The sequence below is a fragment of the Haliotis rubra genome, unplaced genomic scaffold (assembly GCF_003918875.1).
Source record: "Haliotis rubra isolate DU_JTF1 unplaced genomic scaffold, ASM391887v1 Scf1750, whole genome shotgun sequence".
NCBI lineage: Eukaryota > Metazoa > Mollusca > Gastropoda > Lepetellida > Haliotidae > Haliotis > Haliotis rubra.
Genome location: NW_025765726.1, coordinates 7,347 through 29,553, shown reverse-complemented (window position 1 = coordinate 29,553; position 22,207 = coordinate 7,347). Strand labels below are relative to the sequence as shown.

At 40.0% G+C, this 22,207-nt stretch overlaps 1 protein-coding gene across 3 annotated transcripts; it reads left to right on the top strand.

Moving 5' to 3' along the window:
- The first annotated feature begins 8,637 nt into the window (after positions 1 to 8,637).
- On the top strand, positions 8,638 to 17,653 carry LOC124273027 (protein wech-like). Of its 3 annotated transcripts, XR_006897521.1 has the most exons (4): positions 8,638 to 8,807; positions 12,102 to 12,398; positions 12,933 to 15,270; positions 15,319 to 17,653. XR_006897521.1 is itself a non-coding variant. In XM_046708242.1 (3 exons), exons 2-3 carry the CDS (start codon positions 12,107 to 12,109, stop codon positions 14,570 to 14,572), a joined length of 1,932 nt encoding a protein of 643 aa, XP_046564198.1. In that variant the 5' UTR covers positions 8,638 to 8,807; positions 12,102 to 12,106; the 3' UTR covers positions 14,573 to 17,653. The 3 variants fall into 3 exon arrangements, 2 of the variants coding, with proteins under 2 accessions (XP_046564198.1, XP_046564199.1); XM_046708242.1 differs by having other exon boundaries at positions 12,933 to 17,653; XM_046708243.1 differs by having other exon boundaries at positions 8,790 to 8,878; positions 12,933 to 17,653.
- The last annotated feature ends 4,554 nt before the right edge of the window (positions 17,654 to 22,207 follow it).

The following is a 22,207-nucleotide window of genomic DNA, read 5'->3' as shown; positions in this document are numbered from 1 at the left end:
GAGTTGTGTCATTTTCTTAATCGCACTAGAGTCTTCTATTATCGAAACGCATATTCTTAAAATTGGGGCGTGTCAGTTAAATACCAAGATGTCATGCTTCTTACAGATTGAAGATTGTATTGATAAATACATGTAGTAGGAAATATCTTTGTACAGTCTTCACAACTTGTGTAACCAAGCAACGATTGCTTGTCGTAAAAGGCGTCAAGCATGGTGGTCAGGTTTGCTCACTTGGTTGATGTATGTCATTGTCTTCAAATGTGTAGACTAAACAAAATCATGCATAAGTGTATGTCTATTGTCACTGGTCTATTTCTGTACAAAATTATAAAGGTCAGAATTACCTGCAATCCGTATTAACTGTTTTGTTATACGAACGTCCGTCCATCCTTTGAATAAGAAAGAATACAAAAACGTATCGAATCCCATTTCTTCGTACTTCGTATAGAATAAACAATTTGCAGGATAGGATAACTTTTTACATTGTTTTCTATAAAAAAAAGATGATCGTGTATAGTTTCTTGGCCTAGACAATTTGGAAGAAGGCTTATGGATCTTTGGTCTACGTTAGAATTCACACCACCAAATAAACTGCGGACAACTCATGCATTTTAATGATGATTAAACAGATCTATATACTTGCAACCTGTCACACATGCACTTGATCTATCACGAACAGATTCAAACCTAGGAATGTGCATGTCCAGGAGGACCTTTGGTGCAGACACTAGACATCAACTGCACTCGCAAGTATTTGTCCTGCCGACAGTTCACCTTTGTCCAGCTGGAATTTCATGAAGTTCAACTGATCCTTATTCCCAGATCGATGAAATTAGTTAAAGTTTTACCGATTAACTAAAGAGTGCCTATTTCATGAATATCGCTTACCCTTAAGGCTGGCTAAAAATATCGATAATCGGAAACATCGTCGATAGGACGAAATATTAAAGATTATCGATCTGCATTAATGCCAACGATAATATCGAACATACACATTAGTGATTAAAGTTTTAATTTACATACACAATACAAAAAGTTAGATTTTAAATCTGGACTGCTTCTAAATTATGTTCAGGACGCTGGTTTGTTAGTACCCATGCATTCTGCTCACCAACGGTGTGAAATATATTTATTTATTTCAGATGTGTTTCTTTCAGTTACTTCTCAGATATTTATCGATGATCGATCGATATTTAGTTAACAATTATCGATCTCTATGATCTTTATCGTTACACAGCCTCACTAACCCACGGTTCTTTTGACATTAGCTGAACGATTTTAGAGATGAATGCATTGAATTTCCCAGGTCCCCACAAAGCTCAGATTCATAAACCATAGTAATGCACACATTTTAAAGAAGCTGGAAAATAACACAGGAACCAAGTCACACTTCCAATATCATCTTACTGTGTACAATGTATTAGTGAAAGTAGCACTTTTTGGCGCACTGTTACAAACGGATTTTACAATTAATGCAAAGGTCAACTAAACTGAGAAACCATTAAATGACAACGATACATCAATGAATTTTCAACAAATTATATAACAGAACACGGGTTTTAGATTTGCAATACAATGGTTGAAAATGAGTGGTATCAACAGTAGTGAGTGAGTGAGTCAGTTCAGTTTTACGCCGCACTCACCAATATTCCAGCTATATGGTGGCGGTCTGTAAATAATCGAGTCTGGACAAGACAATCCAGTTATCAACAGCATGAGCATCGATATACGCATTTGGGATACGATGACATGTGTCAACCAAACTCGGCGAGTCTGACCACCCGATCCCGTTAGTCGCCTCTTACGACAAGCGTCGGTTACTGAAGATCAATTCTAATCCGGATCTTCACCAGTAGTGGCACTCATGAGTGTCTAGAATTTTGTCACTGGCTTGTACAGGGCATGTCTACGTTTTTGAATCCAGAATTGACTCAGATGTTGACATAATTTCGTTGTTTGCAGCCAGCTGTCCAATCCACATGAGTGAGTGAGTGACTGAGTGAGTGAGTTGGGTTTTACGCCCCATTTATCACCCTTCCAACAATATTTACCAGAAATCTGCTTCACACATTGTACCCATGTACATGTCTTCAGCGTGACGAGCGAACGCTTTAATCACTAGGTTGCCCAACCTCCTACATGTAAATCTGGCACGGGTCCGGTGGACTAGGCCTTGAAGTGCCTCTATTTGTGTGGACCGTCATCCTTCCAGTGCTTGAACCTCCTGGATGATCAGGCCAGTTATCATCAAGAATACAAGAGCTGTAACAAGACAAGGTTGTTATTACAGCTGACGGGGGTTACACCATGTATTGACATTGATCTCATGATTTCCTGAGGATTGTAAGCCAGAATCTTGAAAATGACAGCTCTTGTTAACACCATACGACCATAGTTATCAACACTAAAGAATTAAGAAATACAGTTCGCTCTACCACCAAGTATAGTGTAATAAAGCACACTTTCGCCCTGAACTATTATAGTTAAAGCCCGACCTTTGTCAGTTGATTGTCAACATGTCCGAACAGCCGAGACAAGGTCGCCGTTTAACATTCTCTGCTCCCCCATTTAATGAAGTTAACTTGACCTGCCGTTTGTGCCTATTGACCTCCCTGGTCATGCATATGTAGAGTAGCTCAGGTCAAGCTGAACAAGCTGTACACTATACATGGTGGTAGAGCGAGCTGTATTTCTTTTCTAAGATGTCAGATTTAATACTTTCTAAGGATAATTACGATTAATCTAAAGCAGAAAACAAACGACGGTGTCGGTGACCTAAATTAAGAATCCTCGCACAGGGCTAACTGACGCGCTTTGTTCTATTGACGTGTCTGCCCCCCTAGGTTAACACAAACGATAAACAGTTTGATGACGGTTTACGTTCGGGTTAAATATCTTCTCTAAATTATTTTAATTACATCTGTGATTAACGTAAACCATATGGGGCAATATGAACGTCGCATTTCTACTACCAACGTAAGTTTAGATCAGTACATCCAGATGAAGCTGGCTAGTCAAACCACATTCCACGGATGCATTGTGGGAATAAAAACATTGCGAAAATTACCGTGCCGCTGTAAAATTGTGAGTCAAACTGAGACATTTTGAAATGTATCCACCAGTGATGTTAGCTGAGTGAAGCAACTGCAAACCAAGAAACGGGATGCAACGTAGTAGTTTACTGTAGGAGGCTGTACGAGGCGATGACAACTGACATTCATCGTGACGTCGCTTACATTGTGACGTAATGCAAAAGTCTTCGATTACGAGGGGGCAGACTAGAATGTCGCAGTGACGCCATTACATTGTGACGTAATGCAAAAAGTGCACATTATCGTCTGATAAAGTACTGTCGGCATCTTTGACCTTTCACCGAAGCATCTTAGAATAAGTCAATTTTTGCCATGTTTGCTTCTCAGAAGAAACAGTTTTCGTTGTCTTTGCGTGTATGTTTGCATCAAATCATTCGTTGGGAGGGGTCATTGTCTCCATTTAATTGTGGTTTAAATAAATTCCTTTTAATGTGGTTAATGATAACATATTTACACTGAAACATTTGGGATGTTGCGATACAATATTAAATATTAGAAATTTAGACATGTATATTTAATAGATGGAAATGTTTCCGAGTACACAATGCCCCGTTTATTGTTTTCACACCCACCGTTAGATATAGGCACGCATGGATATCCATGCTGGTAAAACTTTAAAATATTTTGAAAGAAAATCTGGGATTCGAACACTACGATCCTAGGCACGCTACAACACTTCCACAGTGCACAATGAATTGGCCAGCACAGTCCGATCTCTTTTGCCAGTATAGATTTAACAGATCAATATTGTTTTGTTTGTTTTTTAACGCCGCACTCTGCAGTATTCAAGTTATATGGTGGCGGTCTGTAAAAATTGAGTCTGGATCAAACAATCAAGTGATCAACAGCATGAGCATCCGTCTACGCAAATGGGATACGATTACATGTGTCAACCAAGTCAACAAGCTTGATCACCCGATCCTGATAGTTGCCACCTACGGCAAGCATGTATTGCTGAAGACCAATTTTAACCCAAATCTACATGGGTAGGGCCAATATTGAACAGAAGAGACCTGATAGAGAGCTATATCATTGTTTCCTATCAGCACAGACCGCCTCCGTGGTGTAGTGGTTAGAGCATCCTCCCGGAGAGCGGAAGGTCGCGGGTTCGATCCCCGACCGCGTCATACCAAAAGACGTTAAAATATGGTACTTGTTGGCGCTCGGCATTAATGGGTACAACAAGGACTGGTCGGCTCGGAGTCAGTATAATGTGTCTGAGTGTGGTATTCATGCTTCACTGCGGCATGGTATCTCATTTGGCTAGCACTATAAAACCAGCCTAAGTCTGGGCTAGTACAAGCAGCGGCACATACACATACACTCGCATGCACGTCGTCATATGAGCGAAATATTCTCAAGCACGACATTAAACCCAATTTCACCTCACCTCACCTATCAGCACAACAGAACGGAAGAGACCTGATAGAGAGCTACATCATTGTTTCCTATCAGCACAAATGAACTGTAGTAGTATAAACAATGGGGGTACGGGACCAGCCTATATAAGGCAAGGAATCAATAAGTATACATTCCTAACTCATATTTATTTATAAACCCATAACACAAATACTTTTTATCTCCCTGTAAAGTAGTCATAGTCTTACTCGAAAGAGGAGACTATGACTACAGTGGTGACCATAGTCTTACTCGAAAGAGTAAGACATGGAATCAATAATAAGTATCCTATTAATTTAAATAAGCTATATTCTTATATAACTTCAATTTATTAATTTGTAAAGATATAACTCCACTGTAAAATAGTCTCCCGAGGAAGACTGTGTTTATGTTTTTTCTCTCACCATGAGAGTGTCACATTTCATGAAGCCAAATGGTATCAAGTCCCTCGATGTATGAAAGGTGTATGTTACGGGTTAGATTACACAATCCTATATCTATTACATCATCTTATGTTTAACATGAAGGATGCTTGTCTATTTAGAGAATTGTTTTCACATATAATATCAACACTGTGTTTGTAACTTTATGATATGTTTACAGTACATGAATTGAAAAAGCAAGCACGAGACTGTGGACTTCGAGGTTATTTTCGTATGAGAAAACATGAATTACTAGATTTATTAGGTTTTAAGTATAAAAAAACACCTACTGTGAAAGAACTAACAAAGCAGGCTCGTGAACGTGGAATGCGAGGTTATTCTCGTATGAGGAAATCTGAGATCATTGAATTACTGAAGGAACAAAAACCTATAGAATTACAATTCACGCCTACTGAGCATGCTGTAGGTAAATATTTGAGAGGTTGGAAGATGGAAGTTCAAAGAAACATAGACGTTGAAGATATAAAACCATTGGTATTTGACAAAGTAAATGAAGAACTGAAAGATTTAAGAGGTATTAAATTTCAACTCATGTTAAACATGACACTAGAGAAACAACAGTCGAATGAAACAACTGAATACACCAATGTTTACTTCAGAGGTAATCAAGGAGTTACAGCGCAACCAGACACTATCAACTCTTCTATAGACAGATCATTAGAAAAAATGCGAGAAACACTAGAACGTTACACTAATATGGGTTCTGGTTGGGTTGTTGACAAGATTAACATGGTCTACCTGGATATAGCAAACTATATACCATTGAAAGGTGGATCGTACTTACCCCTGTCTGAGTAGTTCAAGAAAAAACAAGCTATGGTTAACGTTAAAAACCGAGGCAACAATTGTATGAGGATAGCGATAAGATCCGCTAAATTTTTAGTTAAAAAAAATTCCGATAGACTTTCCAGTTATCCAGAAGATGACGGGCTCAATTGGGAAGGTATAGACGAACCCACCCCCATCTCTCCGATCCAAAAAATAGAACAACAGAATCAAGACTTAGCCATAAACGTTTTCGGACACGAAGGTAAAAAGGTAATAGTACACAGGATAAGACCTTTATTGTATAAGGGTTGTCGTAAAATGATCAATATATTTATGATCCAACAAGGTGAAAATATCACTACACATGGATAAAGAATTTCAGCAGACTGTTGTACAATCAATCGAAACACAGGGAAAAGAAACACTTTTGTAAAAGGTGCCTTCACGGGTTTTCTAGGGCTGATCTGCTAGATTCTCACAGGGTTGATTGCTTAGGTGTAGGGGAGACAGCCGTACGAATAGATATGCCGAGAGAAAAAAACAACATCTAGAAATTTATCAACCACAAAAATCAAATGCCAGTACCACATATTATCTACGCCGACTTCGAAGCTATCATTAAACCAATCGATACAGTAGCTCAATCCACTAATCAAAGTTTCACACAAAAAGTAAAAAAGCACGAAGCGTGTGGGTTCGGGTATGTGGTCGTTCGTTGTGATGGTCAAACTAACCCTCCCGTTATTTATAGAGGACCAGACGCGGCTGAAGAATTTCTAAAGTGTTTACAACACGAAGAGAAAAAGATTATTAAAAAACTATGCAACAAAACACCAATGCGTATGACCCAAGCAGACCGGGAAGCCCACAACAAAAGCACACATTGTCATGTGTGCTGTAATGGTGATTCAGTTAGAGATCACTGTCACATTACTGGTAAATACAGAGGTGCGGCTCACAATGAATGTAACTTGAAGCTAAGAATAAATCATAAACTTATTCATATACCAGTGGTGTTTCACAATCTTCGCGGGTATGATTCACACTTGATTATGCAAGCTATTTCAAAGGTAAAAGGCAACATATCCTGTATCCCAAACAATATGGAAAGATATATATCCTTTTCGCTAAATGGGTTGAGATTCATAGATAGTGTTCAGTTTCTGTTGTTGTCTCTAGACAGCTTGGTCAAAGCTAATTACCCAAACGACTTAGCTGTAACTAATCGTTACACAGAAGAGGAAACTCGAGCTTTGCTGCTAGGTAAGGGGATCTACCCGTATGAATATATGGATGACTGGTCTAAGTTTAATGGGACACAGTTACCTCCCATTGACCTCTTCTATAGCAAGCTGTCTGACGCGTCTATCACACAAGACGATTACGAACAAGCTAAAAAAGTATGGGAAAAACTGGGTTGTCAGAATCTAGGTGATTACCACGATTTGTATTTGAAAACAGACGTGTTATTGCTGGCTGATGTATTCGAGATATTCAGAAAAACGTGTTCGAAGCAATACGGGTTGGACCCGGCATGGTATTATTCAAGTCCTGGGCTCTCGTGGGATGCCCTAATGAAGAAAACCGGTGTGAAATTAGAATTATTCACCGATTACGATATGCATCTGTTTATAGAGAAAGGGTTACGCGGTGGTATTTCTGTGGTATCAAAACGTTATGCCAAAGCTAACAACGAGTATGTGAAAGGCTACAACCCTAAAAAACCTACAAACTATCTACTCTATCTAGATGCAAACAACCTGTACAGCTGGGCCATGAGCCAGTATCTACCTACCTGTGGTTTCGAGTGGACATCTGAGATCAATGATGTTATGAGCATCGCACCGGATTCGAACAAGGGTTATATACTCGAAGCGGATTTAGAATATCCGGAGGATTTACACACCTCACACAACAGTTATCCCCTGGCTCCAGAGCGTTTGAAGGTGAATATGGAATGGATCTCTGACTACCAACGAAATTTGCTGGGTCCTACAGGACGGGTGGTAAACGCTGAAAAACTCGTACCTAACTTGATGAATAAAACCAAGTACATCATTCACTATCGCAATTTACAACTATATCTGTCGCTGGGTATGAAGCTGACTAAAATACATAGGGTACTAAAATTCAATCAAAGCAAGCGGATGGACCCATACATCAGCAACAGGTCACGAGGACGGAATTGTTACACTGAATGTCCATCCATATAGTAAACAAGGTTGACATCTTCATCAAAATAATGTATGAAAGTCCGTTTTGTAAATATTCCTGTCGTCCAGAATGGTGACTGACTGTGTATAGATAGGGAGCAACATTATATGAGCAACCAAAGGTATGTCTAAGTCTGATATAATGAAAATGATGAAACCATTACGTATTCTATCAATTAATCTAACATAACACAATTCGTAAAAAACGCCACACCAAAATCCCAGGAAATTATAGCTTACATGGAAGGAGCCACCCCTTTAGACAAATCTGAATTAAACTGCAACACAAAATAATACATTTTACATATTTGACTGTTTGAAGTAACAGATTATACTCACACGGACTTCTCCTCGGGTAGGTCTTGTATGACCGTGAACATCACCTGTGTTTAAATCACCCTGGTAATACTTTATATAGCAGATTAAGAAACCCAAAATGCATGTTTTCCAGATGTATAAAACTGACGTGTTTGGAAGCAATGTTCGTGCTCTAGGAATGACACCTAACCCTACCAAATACAACCAAACATACCATGACAAACGATCATCTGACATGTATGACACTATCGGTCGTGTACACTGTATAACCCAATTCATGGGGACACTTTCTAGTCAAACAGACTTTTGTAGTTGTGCTGAGAATATAAATACTCATTGTACGCCACAACTACTCGTATTGCTCTTACAGCGACAGAGGTGTTACGCATGACCGCCGCGCTCAGATTTCACAATCGGTGTTCAAGGAAATAATGCATGAGTTCGAATGTATCCTGGCTGGCAAACCAACAATAGGCGATAACCATATCTGGATACTTGGGTTTATTCACAACAGCGAGCAACATGTGCACACTTTCCCTCTACACCGGTTGTGATTTCAAAGCTGGCTGCCTCAGGTGAGTAGGTGGGTGTTGTCTGTCTCAAGGCTGTCGTCGGCCTGTGTCACAGTGGTCAGTGCTGTCCTAATGTAAGTTTGTGACTTCAGAAATGTTCATGTACAGGTATACAAGCTTTCAATAAGTCAGGTCTTATCACCGATCGGGCTTCAGTAATACAATATATATTAAATAAGGTAGGCCTCTCCGAGCTACTTTCGTTATCTCAACACAGATTTCTGTGTTTGTATACATTAAAATTGCCTTATACATGTGCAGGGCTAATGAGTGATGGCAGTTCTTTGTTCCATGCATATTATTTGACCCTAACACACATTTCATATTCACTGACAACTTCACCTTCAAGTGCAGCAGTCATACGATATGGCAGGAGGTGTATGTACAGATACGGTCTACTTCCGTAATGGTATAGTGGTCTCCACACAGCTACATGTCCGTCAGCTGATCAGTTATATTATCGATCAATCATAGTTACCTCTATAAACATAATGGAAGATAAATGTAGTTGTCTCTGTCATAATTACGTTATACCATGAGCACATTTCACGATCTGGTGAACGTTTGTATATCAAATAGTTTTTATTAAATTTGACATGGCCTACTTTCGTTATGCTAATAAGATGACGTCACACCATTGCTATGTCACATTGTCGGTAAAGGCGGACGCACTTCAAGTATGGACAAGTTGATATGTCTGTCTCGCCACATGTTGATAATGCAATGGGCAAATACTACCGATTTCACATTTCTTACATTGTCAAATCTAGAAACTGGGAAAACCAAACATATCATCAGACAGTATGTAAGGTAATCTTTCTAAAAGTGAGTTAACGTCACCTGCATTTGTCTATTTGACGGGTACGGTATCCACTGGCATATATGGAGAAATTCGTACAGCAAAAACTATCGTTCATCAGTCTTTAAACATTTTATAACCCGAATAATTCACAAAGTGTTGATATGAGGTAACATGCATTTACTTATTGATGATAAAGGTCACATAACAAATGTATCTTTGGGAAAAAAACAACTTTCGAGACATTAAATGCATTATATATACTCATGCCAATAATGGTTGTCACCCCCTTCAATTTTTTCAATTGGAGAGGGTGTGTGGGGTGTGGGTGTGAGGTGTGTGTGGGGTTGGGGTGGGGAGGGGTGGTGATAACCATTATTAGGCATGAGTATATTAAGAAGATTACTCAATGAAATATTTCCATCAAGACAAGGCAGCGACATTACTGTGATAAATCTACGTTGTGTTAGTTACGTCATGTTTAGATGACAAATAATTACCCCTTGTGATCAAACATCCCTTTTGTGAGTGAGTGAGTGAAAATACGAAACGACCACTGTGCACCGGTGTGACTCACTAACTTCGCTAACGCGTGTCACCGCACCTCGATGGCATTGGACGTTAATCATGATAACATTTACCTATTTATGTTATTAAGTAATTGAGTGAATTTAGTTTTATGCCGCTTTTTGCAATATTCCAGCAATACAACATGGAAGGAAACAAGAAATGTGCTTCACACATTGTACCCATGTGGGAAGGATCGATCCCGGGTCTTGAGTGAGTTTAGTTTTACACCGCTTTTAGCAATATTCCAGCAATACAACATCGAAGGACACAAGAAATGTGCTTCACACATTGTACCCATGTGGGAAGGATCGATCCCAGGTCTTGAGTGAGTTTAGTTTGACGGCGCTTTTAGTAGTATTCCAGCAATACAACATCGAAGGACACAAGAAATGTGCTTCACACATTGTACCCATGTGGGAAGGATCGATCCCGGGTCTTGAGTGAGTTTAGTTTTACGCCGCTTTTAGCAATATTCCGGCAATACAACATCGAAGGACACAAGAAATGTGCTTCACACATTGTACCCATGTGGGAAGGATCGATCCCGGGGCTTGAGCGAGTTAAGTTTTATGCCGCTTTTAGCAATATTCCAGCAATACAACATCGAAGGACAAAAGAAATGTGCTTCACACATTGTACATATGTGGGAAGGATCGATCCCAGGTCTTGAGTGAGTTTAGTTTTACGCCGCTTTTAGCAATATTCCAGCAATACAACATGGAAGGACACAAGAATTGTGCTTCACACATTGTACCCATGTGGGAAGGATCGATCCCGGGTCTTGAGTGAGTTTAGTTTTACGCCGCTTTTAGCAATATTCCAGCAATACAACATCAAAGGACACAAGAAATGTGCTTCACACATTGTACCCATGTGGGAAGGATCGATCCCGGGTCTTGAGTGAGTTTAGTTTTACGCCGCTTTTAGCAATATTCCAGCAATACAACATCGAAGGACACAAGAAATGTGCTTCACACATTTTACCCATGTGGCAAGGATCGATCCCGGGTCTTGACGAGCGGACGCTGTAGCCACTGGGCTACAACACCGCCTTACTTTGTGTAACGTCACGATGATGCATCCGCATCTTCCAGCTCCCAAATTTTAGACACAAATACGATAAATTCAGCGTTAGTGCCCACGGGGTTGTGGCTGTCATTAAAGTCAACCAATTTATCATCTTATATGCAAATCTTGCAACTTGGAGGTGAGGTGAGGTGAAATGGGGTTTGACGTCGTAAGATTATTTAGCTGATGACGACGTGCATGCGTGTGTGTGTGTGTGTGTGTGTGTGTGTGTGTGAGTGAGTGAGTGAGTGAGTGAGTGAGTGAGTGAGTGAGTGAGTGAGTGAGTGAGTGTGTGTGTGTGTGTGTGTGTGTGTGTGTGTGTGTGTGTGTCTGCTTGTACTAGCCCAGACTTAAACTGGTTTTATAGTGCCAGCTCACTGAGATACCATGCCGCAGTTTATCATGTATACCCCACTCAGACACATTATAGTGACGAGCCGACCAGTCCATTTTGTACCCAGTAATGCCGAGCGCCAGGCAGGAACCAACACGTGCCAGATTTTAACGTCTTTTGGTATGACGCGGTTGGGGATCGAACCCACGACCTTCCGCTCTCCGGACTGACGCTCTAGTCACTACACCAAGGAGGCGGCCTCTTGCAACTTGGAACTTTTGATAACCACACCCTGTGCAGATATGATATTGTGAATATTTTGCCTAGTTTAAAGGTTAAGTCAATTATATGGATCAGTCATTCAGCTGGTCCTGTGGGAGTACTTTCAGTTTACGATGCATATCCTCATTAAAACACGTTCGACATGACGTCACGCCATTATGACGTTAACAATGTGGGGTACGTTCAGTGTACAACATATACGTTATTTGTTCATAAACTATATGATTCTGTTGTATTTTTCTAGTTAGGATGGCGACCTCTCAGAAGTTAACAGACCACTTTCTGACATGTACAATATGTACAGAGGTGTTTGACAACCCATGCACACTTGCGTGTAATCACACCTTCTGTCGGAAATGTGTCATCAGCTACACCAAAACCAAACCAGAAGCCATCAGTGCCAAGTCTCTTCTGTGTCCATTCTGCAGCAAGATGACGAAAGTGTCTGAGCCTGGCAGACCAGTGGAGGAGTGGGCGGACGATGTGAAGCCAAGCTTTGTGATCCAGGGACTGTTGGACTCATTTGGCCCTGGATCTAAAGGTAAGCGTAAGTGTTATCAACTGATCATTTGTGTAAATGTGTAAAGTATCCTGGATGCCAAGAAGTCATATGAGTCTGAAAATAAATCACACAACAGAAATACATATGTTCTACAGGGTTTTTAATGCACTATCTACGCTGTGTGAATTTAATATATGTTCTGTTAGCTACATTCCCAGTAGACAGCTGTATCCATTTAACTCCTAGGTCCACAAACTTGTCGTAGTGCTGTGACATTCCTAAGCTAATGGTGAATAATAAAGTTGCGACAGGTCGTAACTTTACGATGGCTTTGTGGATCGTGATCCCTGGATGTTTGTGGTGATGCTTTTCGAGTCCCAAACTAGCTCTGACTATTGTCTGTGATTTGTCTGCATCATAATCCGTACTCCAAGTTGTCAGTTGCTATCACAGCTACATTGTATCCTCAGCATCATTGTTACTTTTACCATTGTTGCGTATATTCCTTAGAAACGTTTATTATTTCAACCTTTAAGCGTATTCATGTCATAACGGATTGTTGATTTGTATCAGATACAACTAACTGCCGTTATTGTAAGGAAGAAGGGGAGACAACCCTTGCTACCTCCTGGTGCTCTGTCTGTGACGACGCCCTCTGTGAACGATGTGTACGGATGCACAATCGCAATCCATCCTCCCGTCACCATGACGTAGTCGGCATGTCTCCAGAGGTCAAGGTCAGAAGAAGAAGGCAAGGGGTTATGTGTAAGGATCACAAAGATGAGGTTATAAAATTGATGTGCAAAGACTGTAAGAAAGCAGTTTGTCAAACATGTTGTATTATCTATCACAGAAATTGTAGATGTGTTGTCGAAATTGAGTCAGAAATACCAACAATGAAATCAGAGCTGGAAAAGAATAAACATAATTTGTTGGAGAGGTGTGCTGAGATAAAAGCACTCGTTGACAAACAGAAAACAACATCCAAAGAGGAATCAAAGCATTATTTACAAATGGAGTCTGACATTAAGTCTGCCACAAACAAAGTGATTGATATGCTGAAACAGAAGGAAAAGAAGCTTCTCAGTGAGCTGAAAGAGATGTCAGACAAACACCTAGGTCAGTTAAAAGCAGACATAAAATCAGGAGAGATGTCAGTACAGGTGTACCAACAACAGGCTGAGTTGATAGACCAGGCTCTACAATCTGAGTGTGACATGGACGTGTATGAGATGTATCGGGGATGTGAGGCCGGTGATGTGGACGCTGTTACAGACGTGAAGGAGAGGGGGAGAATAGCCAGAACCGTTTTCAGACAGGACACAGGCCAGCTGAGTAGAGCACTTGACGATCTACAGCTGGGTGAGATTGATGTCCAGTATGAGAGTGTGCTGGACATGAAGGCAACTCCTATGTTACACAACACTATTAACGCCACAGTCGGAGACATTGAAGAAGCATATCTTGTAGACATCACAGTGGTTGTTGTGAATGGTGTAGATACGGTCGTTGTCACAGACGCACTTAACAAAAGTGTGAAGTCCTTCTACACAAGTAATAACAAAGTGTTCCACTGTAAGCTCAGTCTCGGTGACACGCCGTGGGGTATAACAAGGCTGAAACACAACCAGGTGGCTGTCACTCTGTCAGATACCAGTCAGATTGTAACAGTTGAAGTCAACCCTGACCTTGTGTTGCTGTCAACCATCACAACCAGCAAACAGTACTCGGGTATAACGTCTCTGACACCATCAACACTAGCAGCGGGTTCCGAGTCCCCTCCCTGTGTTGATATCCTAGATATGACGGGACACGTGATGAGGAGTATCAGTCCACTCCACAATGGAAACAACATATTACAAGCACCATTATTCCTCTGTACTACGAGTAAAGGAAACATCCTTGTGTCTGATTTGAAATCCAAGTGTGCTGTTTGTTTGACCCCTGGGGGAGATGTGGTGTTCACCTACAGCCCTACAGGAGCCACAGCACTGGAGCGTCCAGCTGGTATCACAGCTACCAGCACAGGTGACATCCTGGTTACCGATAGCTCTCTAGAGAGGGTCATCCATCTGACTGAGTCGGGGACGTTTGTGAGAAATATTCTGACATCCCAGGATGGTATTGAGGGTCCCTGGGGTCTGTGTCTAGATAGGTCTGGCTATATGTACGTGTGCATGTCAAATGTGGTTACGGTTTTCTCACTGCACTAGATGGGGATAGGACTAAACCAAGTTTTGTTATAACAGCTACAGGACGGTGGGTGTAGCCTAGTGGTTAAAGCGTTCGCTCGTCACGCCAAAGACCCGGGTTCGATTCCCCACATGCGAACAATGTGTGAAGCCCATTTCTGGTGTCCTCCGCCGCTACATAGCTGGAATAATTGCAAAAGGCTGCGTTAATCTAAACTCACTAACTCACTATAACAGCTATACGGTCTTTGTTGTGTTGCTCAGGGGTGTGTCTGTTTTGGACTGTGATTGTCAGCATTTTGGAAACATCAAATATGTTGGTATCATAATGTTTAGTATGCGGGTTCGGGAAGTTCATGATTTGTCACAAGTGTGTCTTGAGCCAAACCCTAATTATATTACTTAGGGTTTTGTTTCCCCTTGCTGTTTAAGCAGTGAGAAAATGACAAATAGGAGTATGACAATTTGAGTATGACTGATAAATGGATTATATAATCATGGTAACAATGTTACATATGTATCTCCCACTGAGTCGACAGATATGGATAATATGGATAATAAGAATAAACATTCACTATGAGAGTCTTTAAACAGCAGCACGCACAACACATTGTGCAAACCTGCCCTTCAGGATTTTACTGCGCATCACTCAATAATATAGCAAAATTTATCTCCCTTAGACCGGTGAGAAATTGCAAATATGCTCTTACCTTGCGGCGGTTGCTTGCCTGCTGCTGCTGCGGCGATGATGATGATTTGCATTTGAGGTTGAAGCCTCATGATGCATATTTCGCACACGGTGTGACTGGATTCAGTTTAATGTACAGAAAGGTTGAGTGGATTACATCACGTGACACATCCCAGCTAGTTGACTTATGTTGACGGACTGGAAAAAGGTAAATGTTTGAAAAGCAGATTATTACACTCTTTGTGTCATGGGTATGTCAGAATAGGTAAGTTTCGTCCGGGTCGAATATGTCGCCATGTTGTTCACCCAGTCTGGTCTACTGGTATCAAACTGATGTGGAAACCCACATCGTTCATGTTCGTCTTAATATACTTTGATCTGGAGACATTGACTCTAAATCGGGTGACATTCTTCTTCGGGCGAAGGATTTTTCTGCGGAAAATATTGCTGGTACCGGTCTCAGTTTATCTCCTTTCATGGCAAAGTTGATGTGTTCACTTGGGTACTTGATGAAAAGATTTAAACACTGGGAAATCGGAATAACCCTATTTCTCATGGGATGCTGGATGAAGAAAGTCTTGGGAATCAAAAGAAAGATAACGAAAACGTCATCTCGTTGTTTGCTTAAACTGTACAACAGTGGGCAACAATAACAATGGCGAAAACAGATGACGAACAGCTGATTTATCGACTGGTCTTATTCAAAGCTGGATGAAGAAAGTCATGCGAATCAAGAGTAAGAAAGTCTCCAACGGAAACGTCTACTCGCGACTTTAACTTTCCTAAAACTGTAGAGTGGGCAACAAAAACAACGGGGACAACAGATGACCAACAGCTGATTTATCGACAGGTCGTCCCTACATCTTCTTCAACAGCCAACACCAACAGAGACTCTATAGGAATATGGCCGTGATCTTAGTGACATAGCTTGTCAGTATCTATATCATGATGATGCTGACATCCACTGTACTAGGAGAGAAATACATCTTTATTCTCAAAACATTAACGCATTAACGGTTTGATATCTAAATGTTGTTATTCTGAATTCATTGATTTCTGTTGCATGCACGATGTGTTTTCTTTATTGAAACAATGTTTAATGTTGTTTCAGATGCTATGCTAAGAGTCTTTGTTATACATGACTGCTATATAAGTGAACTTCCACGAGCATCAAACCCAGGAGATATTCTGGTGGTATAGCTGTATGCTAAGTGGATCTTGTGATATGTTTATTCTACGGAGAAGGGAAACCTGTTGTATTTACTACAAAAAAACATTATTAACTATTTCTTCCTTTATAAACCGAAGAGATCGCCCTACTATGAAAAACTAAAAGTGTGGATTTGGGCAGTTATAAGTATTCTGTTACAAATAGTATATGCCTATTGTGAGATGTGTTCATTCATGTTATGTGGTGACTTTAATGCCAGAACATCCAATGATTGAGATTTTAATCCAAATGAGTGAGTAAGTGAGTAATTGAACGAGTTTAGTTTTACTCCGCACTCAGCAATATTCGAGCTAACATTGCGGTGGTAATCCAAATGATGATGTGTCACACCGACAAGGATGTATGCTAAGCCCCTATGGTTTTCATGTTTCATTAATGAACTTGTGATTGACATGTATGAAGGTTGTAACGTTGGTATTTTGTAACTTGGGAAATTGGGGATATTTTGCTTTTACATTTTGCCTAGACATTGTAACTTTATCATTTTCACGTTTAAACTTTTTTTTATGTTAATTGTGGATAAAAGTATTGTTATTTTCCGTAACGGACGTATTTAACACACCATGAAAAGTGGAAAATTTGTAACGCAGAACTGAAAGCTGTTACATAAGCTGTTTTTATAAGAAATAGCCAAGTTTTACTTTTGTCAGTTCGTACCGGTTTTGATTGTTAAATTTATCGAATCCTTTTATGTGGTGCAGAAATTTGTTGAACTAAATATTATAATTTGACTGAAATGATTCACGCGTCTTTAAAGCAGTACAAAAGTTGGTAAATTTGCATCAAACAAGGCATTTTTGGGTGAAGTGGTTCGCTCGGTATCAGCTACTCAAGTTCGTGTTTTACAATAATAGATCAAATTGTAAAGAGCAAATTATGTCAGATCTCACCAATGTTATACAATGTTTAATTTGCTTGATGACAGAGGTAAATGTAAATGCTATTGGGTTTCTGAAGTGAGGGGAAATGTAATGTTTACCTTGTTTTGATTTGTTTTGATTATTCAATATGTATCAAATCATTGTTATTATATATATTTGGACATGTGTCAGAGATATTTCATCTTAGAACTGTTACTTCTATGTACAAAGTTCAAAATGTCATCAACATTACGCTTATCATATTTTTTCCTCCAGCCTGGAATGTATATGACACATTTACTCGATAAATAATTGATACCTGCCTTCTGTAAATTTAGATTTTTTACACAATTTTAAGATTAAAAGACATCGGATGTGATCGAAAAAGATCTCTGTACTTGGATATCAAACAAAGAAAACTCTTCAAGAGGAGCCATTCATATTTCTTTTTATAATTCTGAATTGAAATACGAAACCTACCTGAATGTATTACATGATAATAACCAGAGGGCGTTACTCAATTTCAGAACCTCAAACCATTATCTTCCAGTTGAAACATGGCGATGGAGTAAAACACCCCAACATGATCCGTTTCACAACCAGTGTGTAAAGAAACAATTGATTAAATCTAAAATGCCACACACAAAGTCAAATGTTACAGTACCATTACCTCATTTAAGATGCAATACTGTTTATCAGTCACTTTGATGAATGAACACAGTTTGTAACAAAAGGGTTGATTATGTTCGGATGGTATTATTCGTTAGTGTTTACTCAGCATTTACCCAGATAACGCCAACAATCCACCGGAACTCACACATTTAATAAGCAGCAGGCCCTCCTTTCTAAAAAGTATGAATGACTTGAAAACGATACAGGTGAGGTGAGGTGAAATTGGGTTTAACGTCTTACTTGAGAATATTGCGCTCATATGACGACGTGCATGCGTGTCTATGTGTGTGTGCGGCTGCTTGTACTAGCCCAGACTGAAGCTGGTTTTATAGTGCTAGCCCTCTGAGATACCATGCCGCAGTGAAGCAAAAATACCCCTCTCAGACACATTATACTGACTCCTAGCCGACCAGTCCTTGTTGTACCCATTAATGCCGAGCGCCAGGCAGGGACCAACAAGTACCATATTTTAACGTGTTTTGGTACGACGCGGTCGGGTATCGAACCCGCGACCTTCCGCTCTCCGGGCTGACGCTCTAAACACTACACCACGGAGGCGGTCTGAATACGATACCTGTATCGAAACGTCGTGCTCTAGAATAGAAAAGTTAGTGAGTGAGGTTAGCTTAACGCCGCTTTTAGCAATATTCCAGCAACATCACGGCGGGGAACACCAGAAATGGGCTTCACACATTGTATCCATGTGGGAATCGAACCCGGGACGAGCGAACGCTTTAACCACTGGGCTACCCCACCGCCCCCTAGAATAAAAGAAGTTGTCATCCATATATATCTATCTATCTGACTTCCAACTCTATGCTGACTCAAAGAAGTCAAAATAAATTGTCTGAAGGTCTTAAAGAAACATATACAGACCCAAGACAAACTTTCCTGCTTTAAACCGATAGGCCAGCGTTCATTTCTTACAGTGATTATCAGCATTGACCTACCCAGCAGTACAATTGCATGTCATCGTATCTCACTGCTGGGTGGGTGGATGCTGATGATCAGTGTAAAAATGATGGACATTTCCTATTCTACCAGTAGCACCAGCCCTGGAAAATTGTTTTCTTTGGAACTTAACCTCTTTGATATAGCAAAAAGGCGATAAAGGAAACGAAACAAGAAATATGTCACAATTATTTGTTGTAAACATATTCTAACGTAATTACTCTCAGATGTTCGTATATATATTTCGAAATACGCTTTCAAAGTTGAAAACCAGTTCCCATGGTTCATGAGGTTTTGGCCCAAGTGCAACACCTCTGGCACCCTTCAAATAACGTGAGTCAGGCTTTATGCGGCCTTAGCACTATTCCAGCAATATAACGGGAGATCCACTTAAGGGGGTGAGTAAGTATCTTTATGGTCGGGTCTGCGTAAGGGATAAGATTTACGTGGCTTTTAGCAATATTCCAGTAATACTACTGAGGGGAACACACGAAATTGGCTTCTCACTATGCACCCCTATGGGGATTCAAACCCGGATCTTCGGCCTGGCAAGCGGACGCTTTACCCACAATGCCACACCACTGGCCAAGCCACTTAAGCAACAACCACAGAGGAGCTGATTGGTAATTGTGAAAGGCTTTGTGAGAGTGGACGTGAATACACACAAGCAGTCAGGTTACTTTGAGAGCATTGACAACGATAAACCAAATGATGTTTAGGGATTTATAACACCAGGCCATAGGAGCCAACCTAAGTCATTAAGCCACGTAAACAATTAAATATTAGACTTTAAAAGATTTCCAGACACAGACAGTAAAATACGTTTACACCAAACACACGTATCATAATAATAGTCCATTTATCATGCTCGTTGCTCCATGCACAATGCATGCTCGAAGCGCCCAAACAGTCTCATTATTATTACCCCGGATAACCCAAGCTGCCTGTTAGCCGCAAGAGGGTTATAGTCACATTACTTTATCCTATTTTGGTCACCGCAACGTCATGTATATTTCAGTCAAAGTGTGTATTAGGAAATACGGTTATAACGAATTAGTGGTCACTTTATCATTCCTGTAGTTCACTGAATGCGCATGTTACAACGCTGCTGGTATTCATCTAACCCGAAGATGAACAGTGCCATTATGATGTCCTCAGATAGCTAGACTCAAACCCGGACCAGCTGATCTTGATAACCCGGAGACTCACTACAATGATATTTGCCGCCTTAGACCATCGGCTGCACGTATAATCTCACTGCCACAGTCACATGTAATAAATATATTCACTGGCCTATAATGATGCTGGCCTCTGGAATGCACATATTTCTCAACAAAAACAATTCCTAAATTATCATCATAGAATAAAATATAACTTAACGGAGAGACTTTTTTCATATTCAGACAGCGGTAATCTGGAGTTGCAACATATTCTGGACATGCATAGGCGTGACTGAATATATCTGCTTTAATGCCACAGGAAATAGAGGCAGTTAACCAACACGACCATCACTGACAGCAGTAGTGTTACTGTAAATAATGTACCAAACTTACATTTCACACACTTCGGTTTTCCTGCTCTGCTGATTATCAGTTGAGAGCCGTCCGTACATGGGTTCTATCCTTTAATGATAGACAAAATATACAAAATAATGATAGGTATCAAAATGAGTTCATGAGAAACATTGAAATTCAATCATTGAGCAATTATTAGTTACCCCATTACACAGTTGAACAACACACTGACTAAACTGAATGAGAACGAAATGGCCGCATCTCCTCAATTTAGAAATTGCAAACATGGGCATTGGGTTTTTATGTTGATTAGCTTTCTCAAAAACCAAAATGTCTCCAAATATTCTACATTTCAGGAACTAAAGACAGTAACATGTTCTAGTATGAACGCCATTCACGCCGCCCTAGCAATATCCATACCGTATGGTGAGAGTCTGTAAAGAATCGAGTGGGGACCAAACAATCTAGTGATCAACAGCGTGAGCATCGATGTACGCTATTGGGATACGAGTACATGAGTCAGCGAACCTGACCACCCGAACCCGTTAGACGCCTCTTACGACCAGAGTTAAAGAGAAATTTCATGGGTTTTAAAAAGTTGTAATAATATTTGTATGCAATAATAATTATGTATGAGTGAGTGAGTTAAAATTTAACGTCACCTCGGCAATATTTCAGCCATAGAGTAACGAGAAAACAATAAATACGAGTTGTTAAACAACCAGTCATCGATGGACTGTAAAATAACTAGATTATCACAGATGGTGTCTAAAACTAGAATGTAAACTAAAACTATTTTACTTACGAAGACAATACACTATAAAACAGGTTATAGGTCGCAAACAACTGAAGGAAGATCACCATACTAGGGACCATGGGTACTTTTGCTACCTGCATGGACCCTAGCTGGATTTATATCACCCTTTCAGCCGCTGGCGATTGTAGTCGAATCTAGCCATAATCTAAAATCACATAAATGCTACGTTTAAAAAATCTGGTTTGTTTAAATCTACTTTGAATGTTTCGGGGACTTACGTATCCTCTGAGGAAGACAATACTTCAAAAATACTCTACCCCCACTACAGCCACTAACAATCTCAGTTACTGATTTAAACTTCCAATCATTAAAGAAAACATCTATCTTCAAAACTTGTCAATCAAAGTTTATCAATCAAGTCTATTTCTTTGAAAAATTCAATAGTTAAGCAGGACATGCTTGATCGTGATTCGCTCATGACAAACGGATGATCCTCGCCTTTCAATAAAATATTCATGCGTATATCTTGTATGGCCAATACTGACCTCTTTAAATCTGGACTGACAACTCAAGTAGGTGTAACCTAAAGTTGAAAGTTGGTTAGTGCAATCACGGATATAAGATCTAATGACAGCTTTGTAATTATGTATGGGATCAGAAGTGATATCACAAATTTGTTGAGTGCTGCCTTGGCAGCAAAATCGGCCATTGTGTTACAAGAATTTCCAACATGCCTGGTTAACCAAAAGAGAACGATGTAGTTTTGGCCAGTAGCAAGATCATTATATGATTCAATTATTTCTATACAAGCAGTTGTCACAAATGTGACATAATCCCCCGCCGCAAATTAACAAATCAAACTTAAAGAGTAATGAAAGTGAAGGTAGTTAAGATGAAGTTCAATGTCAACAAAAACATGACCAGTCAACCTCTCTTGATATCTTTCTCTGTAGTTGTTCAAACACACAAATATTTTCAAGACT